The 10,707-nt window shown below is 35.4% G+C and overlaps 1 protein-coding gene across 1 annotated transcript; it reads left to right on the top strand.

Annotated features, from left to right (window-relative positions):
- Positions 1–1,004: 1,004 nt before the first annotated feature.
- Positions 1,005–9,785, top strand: cep78 (centrosomal protein 78). The gene is made up of 16 exons (XM_026269694.1): positions 1,005–1,356; positions 2,298–2,558; positions 4,093–4,262; positions 4,723–4,795; positions 4,968–5,071; positions 5,221–5,395; positions 5,487–5,600; positions 5,903–5,967; positions 6,051–6,144; positions 6,218–6,323; positions 6,453–6,495; positions 6,690–6,827; positions 7,590–7,667; positions 7,744–7,898; positions 8,028–8,157; positions 9,125–9,785. The coding sequence occupies exons 2-16, from the start codon at positions 2,303–2,305 to the stop codon at positions 9,464–9,466; spliced, it is 2,043 nt and encodes a 680-aa protein (XP_026125479.1). The 5' UTR covers positions 1,005–1,356; positions 2,298–2,302; the 3' UTR covers positions 9,467–9,785.
- The last annotated feature ends 922 nt before the right edge of the window (positions 9,786–10,707 follow it).

Raw genomic sequence — 10,707 nt, 5'->3', positions numbered from 1 at the left:
ATTGGTTGCATGTAAAATGAATAATTTTATAGTATAATTTGTCTAATGTCTGAGAACGATTTTGGACAAGTTGATCTGGTTATAATCATTCATAATCATAATCATTCATTTCAGACAGGTGCTGAATGCTGTGTCAGTGCTGAATTTATTTGCTTTGTTTCTAGAATGGTGTCTAATATATATTTTTCCTTATTATTTTATAGATTTTTTCATTGATTTATGGCGGTAAGATCAGTTCAGTTTGCATTACTGAGAGACATAATCCATTTAGAGATTTTATGATGGAACCTGAATTGTCTTCTAGCATAGATTATGTTTAAATGTAAACTGACCCCACACACATCACAGCATATTGTGATATGAGGGTACAAGACAAGGCTTTTCTAAGAGCAGAGACGGAAGAGTTGTTTCTGATACTGATATTTAAAATGAAAAAATAATAAAAATAAATAAATATTTGCTTGGAAAGACTAAAAGGTCAAACCATGCTGTACACAATTAAAGAGAGCTTTCTACGTAGAAAGGTCTGGATTTAGGCAAAACTCTGTCCTTTTTGCTTGCTGTAGTCAAAGCAAGCAAGGAAAACATTTGCAACTACTTTCCAAGTAAAAATGAAGGGACTCAGAATACATATAGAGAGTCAGGAATGGGGCATCTTCTTATTTCCATGCTTTTAAACCAACACCAAGAACCAAAACTGCGAAGAACTCTAAAGAAATCAAACATTTTAAGTTGCTGCTCTCGTAAAAAAGACTTTCCACTTTCCTTTCTACAATAGCACTGTTGTTCTGATGCAACCATACTGATTTCTGAATAACTAGCAGTTTGCTATCTATAATTGATCAAATTGGACGGATACAGCATACCATACTCCAAACAACATTCAAACAACAGAAAAGCGAGTTGTTGTTTTGTATTTCTTCATAAGCTGGCCCTTTAAGAGACGCTGTGCTGACTCCCGCCAGCAGGTGGCGCTGAGCGCAGAAGCGCAGATGGAGTTTGACGCGCAGAACGAGACGCTGCCTCTCTTTCAAACCGCCGCGGTTTGTTTTGACACGCTGGGTGTGTTTTCAGTCTCTAGAGTAGAAACCACGACAACAGCACTAACAAACAGCTACCAAGCGTTTAACCCTTTTAAAGGAAAAGCCTAAATCAGCTTTAAACCGCTTGCTGTAGCTTAGACAACACCAGATTCATTATTGTTATTGCAGGTGCGCGTGCACATAATACAAAAAAAAAAACTATCAAAGGTGGAAATGTGACGAATATCCTGGTCAGATTAGCTATATACATTTTATTTTGGAGTGTATTTGCATTTCTATGTGAGTTAAGCCTTCAGCGATCAGGATCTAAAGAGTAAGTGAGAATTGTTTTCTTGTCAGCAGAGACAGGCCTTATGTATTATAATGTTTCGTTTAGCTGGTGGTTTCATTCTTGAAGTGATTTACAGTAGATTTATTACAATACAATACTCCCTGGTGTGACCACCAGAGGTTAAAGTGGACGCTTTCTGCACTCATTTCATTTAATTAACGTTATATTTTAATTCCACATGACAATGGATCATTGTCTCTCTGTTTGTGCTAATGTAACTGTTAACTTACCTGTGAAACATTTGAGCGTTAATAATCTCTTCTGTGGTTGGCAAAATAAATACACATCACTATACCTTTAAAAAGAGCATTTATTATGCAAATAATACTTTTTGTGCAAACTGAATTAATTTTTTTGGGCTCTTAAATGCATGTTATTTAAAATTAAAAGAATTGTATTATACTTTACATTTATATTAAATACAGGTAGTTTACTTGAGTGCTTTTTGAACCACTTAAGTACGTCATTATATGCAATTTAATAATTACTAATTGTTTTCATTTCAGTTGAAATTTGTTTCATTTATTTAAATATGTGTAATTACACATTTGTAATATTTTTGCATTTGCCATTAATTACAATGAAATGTATTAACTTGAATAACGCACAAGAGTAAAAAATTATGATCAAGTACATTACATGTGCATTAGTATAGCCTATATATATATATATATATATATATATATATATATATATATATATATATATATATATATAAAAAAGCATGACAAAAGATCATTAAAACATATTATAAAAACAAGTTAAAGATAAAAAGTTTAATTGGACATTATTACAAAGCACACTTTGTATTTCCATGCCTTTATCTAGTACACAATAGTCATAGTTCATGGTTTGTCACTTGTGGGAACCTACATCTTTTAGATGCGACAGCAGATCTTAAATTTTTCCATTATTTGTCTTAGGTTGCATGATGCTAGAACCAGCACAGATCCGTCGGAGAGGCGCTCAGGATTTTGAAGGTTACTATGATCACGTGTGTGCGGCTCAAGGATCAGCTCCTGTCCGTGCAGTGAAAGCCAGCCTGAGTCGGGGGATGTTAGAGTTTAACCCTGATCACATCAGTCTGACGGACTGGACGCCCATCCTGTCAGCCTTGGCCATCAACAAACACCTCCAGCATGTTGCTTTGAAGAGCTGCCACCTCACCAGCACTGGAGCTCAAAGTTAGTTAACAGACAAGTGACAGTAGTATATGGCAAGCCATTTAACATTTAATCTCTAAACTTCACTAGTATCTAATTTAACATTTAATAATACTTATTTTTTAGATACTATTATATTTTCCATTAAGTATTAGTACCTATTCATTAACTACTAGTGATGCTAGTGCTTATTTATTTATTAGGTACTTATTTATTTGTTAATAGCTGGCTAATTAATAATCAACATACGATTACATTACTGGACAGAAATGCAAATTTAAAAAGTACTAGTATCTATTAAGTTCAGAATATCTATGGTCTAAAACGTCACTAGTAACTAAAACAATAAGTAAAAGTACATTTTTTTCTTAAGAAGTAAAATTAAAGGCAGGGTAGGTAAAAAACATATAAAAAAAACTTTTTTTCCAAATTTGTTTAAACTTTATTTATATATCAATACATAATTAAAATAAAAGATAATAATAGATTATTTAAGAAAATAAAGATTTACCTGTCCAGCAGAAATAAAGCCATCAAGGAGTCACTTTTCAGCCCCTTGAGTTCCCTCAGTTCTCGCATCGCTGAAAAGCCACGCCGATATTAACGCACGTTTTATTTCTTTGTTTATCCAAAGACTTTTTGTTCATTGCCTTTTCTTGTACTGTCACTGTCTTCCTTTTTTTGCCTGGTTTGCCTTCACTAACTGCATAGGCCGGTACTGTGAATTTTGCTTGCTGTTTCTCTACAATTGTTTTGGTATTCCTAGGATCCGTGCCTCTTGAATTCCTCAAATCAAACTTACGCGCGCAAGTGGGCAGGTCATGTGTGGCAAAAGTGTGGTTGCCATGGTTGCGAGAGAGTGACAGTCGCCTAAGCCAATCCTATGTTTCGTCCCGAATGGAAATAATGAGCTGTGTTTAATATAGATTAAACAGTCTAGAGTCACTCGATTTTTATACTCTTTTCATCAGAGTACTTACATTTTAATTATGCATTGATATATAAAGTTTATACGAATTTGGAAGAAAGTTGTTTATACATTTTTTACCTACCCTGCCTTTAAATACTAGTTCCTATTGGAATAAGTACCAGTATCTAATAAACAAGAACTAGTATCTAATGAATGAGTACTACTAACTTTACAAATGCACTAGTACCTAAAGAATAAGCACTAGTACCTAATGAATAAGTGCTAGTAGTTAATGTAAAAGATACTAGTATTTAAATAATAAGTACTAGTACCATGAATATAGATACTAGTATGGCTTATAGAATCAATGTTAAAACGGCTTTCCATACACAGTATCTGTTTTATCTGTTATAGTGCACAAAATATGTTGGAAATTCATGTTATGTAATGTACAGCATGCCATCTAGAACATTTGTACAGCCGAGCTGTTGTTCTAATTTAATTACATTGCAAAGTCATTGAAATTAAATTGCAAAGAAACATATTGTGTGGCTGTGTTTTAGCTGAGAAAGCTGTCTGAGCTGGTTCAGCAAAACTCGTCAGTGTAGTAAGTCTTATGATGATGGAGTGTCTTTATCTTCTCAGGTTCTTCCAGGTCTCATAGTAAGAAGAAGACCCCTGTGATTTATTCCAAGAATATGACTTTGCAGTTGTGCAAGGCTGTGCAAAAGTGCCTGTGTGAGTCAAGCAGCCTAAAGACCCTTCAGCTGCACGGTTTGCCACTGAGAGAGAGGGACCTCACGGCTCTCACAAAGGTGGAGTGAATCATAAAGCCTCTCTCTTTGATAATGATTATATTGTTTATAATGTGTGAATGGTTATATAATGTATAATGATTATAATGTGTGAATGTTTGGATGGATGGACTTCTTTTTTAAAATTAATCTATTATTCTTTTTTCTACTTTTTAATTTGCTTTATTTAAGTGTTTTGTTTAAATTATTTGTTTATTTTGGTTGTTTTATTTCTGAGGTTTTTATGTATTTTATTATTTTTTAAGTTTTCTTTTATTATATATTTTATTTTATATTAAAGCCTCATTCATTTTTGTTTTAATGTTTTATTTGTTGTATTTATTTTTCTATTGATTTGTTTTATTTTTCACTTGTTTCATTTTTATTTCATTGACCCTTTTTTTTTTTTTTTTTGCTTTTTATTGTGTTTTTATTTAAATCCTATTATGTATTGTTTAATTAACATTGTAAATTCTCTTAGGGTTTAGCCAAGAGTGTGTCATTGGAGTATCTGTCTTTAGCACACTGTCCAATCGCTGATCAAGGTTTGGAAGGTGAGTTAAAATCATCACACAGATTATAACATTTCATTCATTCATGTCATTGATTATCTGTGAAAAGCACGTGCAAATGTTGTATGCATATATTTTTGAATGTGCTGAATATTGTATGTTTGAGTTATTAATGCAGAAACGTTTCTTTCTGATATATGATTCTGTCATTCAGTCATCTGTCAGAGTGTCAAATATTCCTCAGTGATTAAGACAGTGGATTTCACTTCCTGTAATATCACCTGGCAGGGAGCGGAGCATATGGCGAACATCATAAAGGTACAAGTGAACATTTGTTAACATTATTCATTCCTGGAAGTTCATATCCTCCAAAAGAATTACCTGTGAAAAAAAAAAGAGATCTGCTTTAAATGTCATGATAAAAAGTAAGAACCCCCTCAGACTGATGAGGCTCATCTGTGGTTTAGCACCAGGCAATGAGACGGCATAGCACGGCATGGGTGGAGACTTTGCGCTACAGGAAAGCAGAGTTTGAAGCAATGAGCGGACTGCGCAGAATCACTCTCAACGACAACATCCTGATCGGAGACCGAGGAGTGACGGCACTCTCCCGCGAGCTTGCAGAGGACCTGTGGGTCAAAGGTTTGACAAGTCACTCTTCCACACAAACACGTACATGTACTGTATAGCAGGAGCTCGAAGACACCCACATTCCCGTGTTATATTCCCCTAGCGGTGGACCTGCAGCGCTGTGGGATCTCCAACGAAGGAGCTCGAGTTCTAGAGCAGATGCTTCATTCCAATTCCACTCTGTGTGTTCTTGATATCAGGAGAAACCCGCTTGTCGGTAATCGATCCAAAGCATTGATACATGACTACTCCAGATCAGCACTACACTACCATTCAATAGTCTGTGGTCAGAAAGATTTTTTATTAGAAGAACAAGAAGAATAGTACTAGTAATATTTTTTTTTACTGATTTCTTACAAACTTTTGAATGGTATTATATTATTTATTTTTTTTGAATGCGGTTTTATGTTACTGTAATATTCTTAATGAACGAAATGCTAAAGGCACCTGATCAGCAGTTGCTCTGTGAGACAGCAAGGCGGACCTCTATATCACATTGTTTTGTCATTTGTCTCTTAGATAATAATGTGGTGAAGGCTGTGCTGAAAAAGGTCCTCATGAACACTAAAAGCCATGACTCGCAGGTCAGACAACTTTTGCATGTTTATGTGTCCTAGTTGGTTGGATTCTGGCTTCATCGACTCATCGTCGCTGTGTTGTGTTTCAGTATCTGTGGCTTAAACCTCCTTCTCCCAAAAGCACTCTTGATCAATCACGCCAGTCGAGGAGGAAGAATGCAGGAAAAGCTACATATCGAATTGGTATGTGCAGTATTTTGGCTATTTGTATTGTTCTGTAGGTTCTTTTGGACCATTTAAAGGCCGTTCTCTGCAGGATCTCGCCGGTCGTCGTCGTCTTTGAACTCTGTGTGGAGGCCTCCTCGGCCGGGTTCAGTGGGGTACGTCCCATGGCGCACCGCTGCACGGGCTGGCTTACAAAGGTAAGCACTAAGATGTTTGTGATATCAATTATAGGATAGATTTCAGACAGTTTTAGAAGCAATTCAATCCTTCTGCTTTTCCATTCAAGTCAATAAGATGCGTGAATGTGTCTCTCTGTGTCCATAAAGAGGTGCATCACAGGCTGATGGGCTGACAGACCACAGTTTTCAAGTAAGGACTGTGTTTTTGCTCAATTTCGACTATTATATATTTAGTACACCGACTTGAAAGTTACGTCACATTTTTAAAAACTCTTTAGTTGTAGTGTTATGGTCCTTGCACACGGAGTCTGAAATGTTCGTATGAATTTTTTTTCCGTATTCATCATCCTGTGTTGAGGATGTCATGATGTGTTTCTTCATCAGAACGCCACCTCTGTGCGGGTAACCGTTGAGTCGGAGTCAGAGTCCGAGGAGGTGGATGGTGCAGAAGAACCGGGTCCTCTGGAGAAAATCACAAGCTGCCAGTTCAGACGACTAGAGCGAGAGAATAATCGATTACAGGTGCCGCAGTAACCGTCTGTCCAGTTGTTCTCTCTCATGTGTTTACTGAATGAGGAAGCTTGAGTTTTTTTTTTTGAGTTTTTTTTGTAAAGTTTAAAACTATTTAGTAAAGCTAATTTTACGGTTAGCATTGCATGTATTTTAAATGCACCTGAATAATAAAAAACACGTTGCATAATTTGACAAAATCCCCAGTTGATTGGAAATGCACACCTTTTTATTGTTTTCTTAATGCAGCATGAATCTCAAGCTCTTCAGTCACACTGCTGTAAACAAGCACACCAACCTAAAAAAACTAAACTAAACTAAATTATTTGAATTGGGGGTAAAATATATAAATAATGTTCATTCAAGAAATATTGTAATGGCTTCTGTTTATAGTATAATAATCATGTCATTCTCATTTTTATGATTTCTTTCCATAGTTTGAAAACTAGGACAGCTGGAAAATGACTAATGTAATTTAATGAAAAGTATTGAAGATAAACTATATTATGACAAAAAGTTGCAGTTTTATTGTGATTATAACAAAAAAAAAACAAGCTCAAAGTTAAAGAAGTAGTTTACAGTGACATAAGATTTTGATATTTTGTAATCTAATGTAATGACAATCAGAATAATTGTTGTTATTTATATATATATATATATATATATATATATATATATATATATATATATATATATATTTTAGCATGGCTTAAATGTATGAGATGTTAAATGGTTTGGTGCCACTGTGTATGCAGTTCCTCTCTTCACACACAGGTGGCGCTGGAAGAGTGTCGTCTGAGGCTGGCAGAGGAGAGGAACAACAGACTCAAAACCAGCTCTCGTCTGGTGGAGGTGCAAGTCTCCCCAGTTCTTCTGCTTGTGAAATGAAAAGTTACGTGGCTGTGTATTAACCTGTCTCTTCCTGCAGCTGGAGCTGGAGAATGAGCGTTTGCGGCGTCTGAATCAATCGCTGTCTGAAGCCCATCTCAGCACCTCTGTTCTGGAGGATGAACATGTGCTAGAAAGCATCGAATCCTCCTTCCAAAAATTCCACGCGTTCCTAGATCTGCTGAAAGACGCTGGGTCTGTCTGATCTCACATCTGACTAATATCTGCTGAATGATTTATGCATTACTGTTTCATCAAGTCTTGATGCTATACTGTGAAACTTCAAAACTTTCATTGGCAATTTGATACTTGGCTGTTTGTTAGGCTTGGCCAGTTTGCATCTATGGCAGGAATAGACCAGTCAGACTTTGGGCTTCTGGGGCATCCTCAGCTCTCCTCAACAGAGAGGACACACGTCAGCCAAGAAAATGAGGAGAGGAGGGAGAGTTTAGCAGTGAGTAGAAATAAGAGAGAGAGAAAAAATTATTTTATTTATTTGTTTGTTTGTTGATTTGTTTTATGATTTATTAACTACTATTTAAAATTTTGGGGTCAGTTAGATTTTTAAAATACAAATAAATATTTTTCTTCATGTTTATGTAAATTAATTATAAATTACTAAATGCAATATATTGAGTGTATGTATGTATATATATATATATATATATATATATATATATATATATATATATATATATATATATATATATATATATATATATATTTATATTTAATCGCATACAAAATAAACGTTTTTGTTTACGTAATATATATGTGTACGGAGTATATATATAATGTGTATATAAATACACAAACATGCAGTATATATTTTGAAAGTATTTACATGTGTACACATTTATATGTTTATATTCTTATATATTAATATATAAACATAATATATTTTTCTCAAATATATACATGCATGTGTTTGAATTTATCTATACATTAATATACATAGTATATATGCATATGTTATATGAACAAAAACTTTTAACTTGGATGCGATTCATAGTTTTAAAGCACTAATATATATAATTATATTATATTCAGCAAGGATGTATTACATTGATGGAAAAACAGCTGGAAAAACATTTATTACAAAATGTTTCTATTTCAAATAATCAAGTAATGTTTTTTTGCACAGCAAATCAGCATATTAGAATGACTTCTGAAGGATCATGTGACACTTTGATTACAGGAATAAATTATATTTTACAATATATTAAAATAGAAAAGAGTTATTTATAATTGTTTTAATTCTTTTTTTTTTTCATCAAAGAACTGCAGCCTTAGTGAGCAGAGGAGACATTTTTGGAAAACAATAATAAAGCTTTCAACCCCAAACTTTTAAATAGTAGTGTATTTCTTGATTGATTTTTAATATTTATTATATTATGCTCATTTCTCTAATCACCACACAGATGGCAGACATCGCTCAAGCTGAATCCCGGACTCATTCAGAACCTCCTGCTCACACTGAAGACGTTCCCCGGCCTCTGAGTCCAGTCGGCTTGTGTCGTGCCTCCCCATCTTTACAGGAGCCGCTTGAGTTTGAGGCCCCTGGGAGGAGCCCAGAGTCCTCGTACTCTTCGAGGAAGCAGCGGGCCGACGGAGGCGCTCTCTCAGTCAGTCCTCAGTCCACAGCCTCAGAGTCCTCCAGAGCCAATGGCTCCGAGTGCTCGGCTCTGAACTCCAGAGCGTCCCGTCTGTCTCCGCTGGGTTCAGGCAGACAGAGAAACGCTGCTGGATCGGTTGGGCTTTAGAGCTAAAACAGCTGGAGAGATCTTGGTTATCGTGAAGATCTTCTCTGGAACTGTCTCGGCTGCTGTCATCTTTATCTTTACCAGACTGAGAGAATACTATTATTAGTTGTTTGTTTGAGAAGTTGATGTTGTGCATTACATTTTACGTACAAGATGTTAATGCTGTTTAGTTGTATAGACTAAGAAGTTTTATTTATGGTATGTTTTTAGTCTAGTGACACTAAAGTTATTATTTAAGAGTTCTTTTATTTTTTTAAATTTTTCTGTGATTTGCTAAATTGATTGATATTTGTGATTGATTAAAAGCAGTGACATCAAATTCGCCATCTTGCGGTGATTTTTTTTCTAGAAATCATTTCTCATGTGAATATAAATCTGTTTTGCGTGTCTTGTCTAGTGCAATACTTAAATTTTTGCAGAATGAAATTTGTTAAATGGAGTCTTTGCATTAGGCAGGGTGCTATTTATTCAAAGGTACTAGTCACACTTTATAATAATTCAATTCAAGTTTATTTGTATAGTGCTTTTTGCGATACAAATCATTGTGTAACGATACGACCTTTGTAATCATCGGGAAGAAGGAGGTGGGAACCGGCGCACAATCAAAACACTTTAATAATTGAAAAATAAACACAAAACAGCGCACCAGCCCCTCACGGACGACTGGTGCGCTCAAAATAAAAAGCAAACATAAAATAATGTCCCAGGCCTGGTCCTCTCTCGTCCTTCACGGTCGTCACTCCAGTTTTATATCCTTCCATCTCCTACGTGGGACTCGATACTGGCGGTGGGGTGCAGGTGTAGCTCATCTCCACGCACCTGGCCTCACTCCTCGTTCCCACGCCTCTCGGCCCCGCCCCACTCGCCACACATTGCAAAGCAACTTCACAGAAAATTAAGTTTCAACAATATTTAGTAGTAGCTTATAAGTGGTGACTGTCAGTTTATGTGCATATGACAGGAATTTTCAGAAAAAAATAATACAAGATAGTCAACCAGACGATGAACATTATTAACAGCAATTATAATGTGACTGCATAGTTAGTAGCAATATTTGTTAGTTCTGATTGTTGATTCAGTGTTAGCATCATCTGAGGTCTTCTGAGGGTCAACATCATCTCTTCTCAGGTGTTCTGGATCCAGACTGGAGCTTGTGTAAAACAGAGAAACAAATAGAGACATAATATTAACGCAGCTGCTGTTCCAAGTAAAATTTATTAGTTTAACCCAAACTAAAGAAT

This window comes from Carassius auratus, chromosome 8 (assembly GCF_003368295.1).
Source record: "Carassius auratus strain Wakin chromosome 8, ASM336829v1, whole genome shotgun sequence".
Classification (NCBI taxonomy): domain Eukaryota; kingdom Metazoa; phylum Chordata; class Actinopteri; order Cypriniformes; family Cyprinidae; genus Carassius; species Carassius auratus.
This window is presented reverse-complemented; position numbering and strand designations above follow the sequence as displayed.

Coding starts and splice junctions, on each gene's coding strand:
- cep78 (XM_026269694.1), top strand. CDS start 2,303: ATGATGCTAGAACCAGCACAGATCCGTCGGAGAGGCGCTCAGGATTTT. Junction 2,559..4,092: donor CACCAGCACTGGAGCTCAAA/GTTAGTTAACAG, acceptor TTATCTTCTCAG/GTTCTTCCAGGTCTCATAGT. Junction 6,496..6,689: donor TGACAGACCACAGTTTTCAA/GTAAGGACTGTG, acceptor TTTCTTCATCAG/AACGCCACCTCTGTGCGGGT.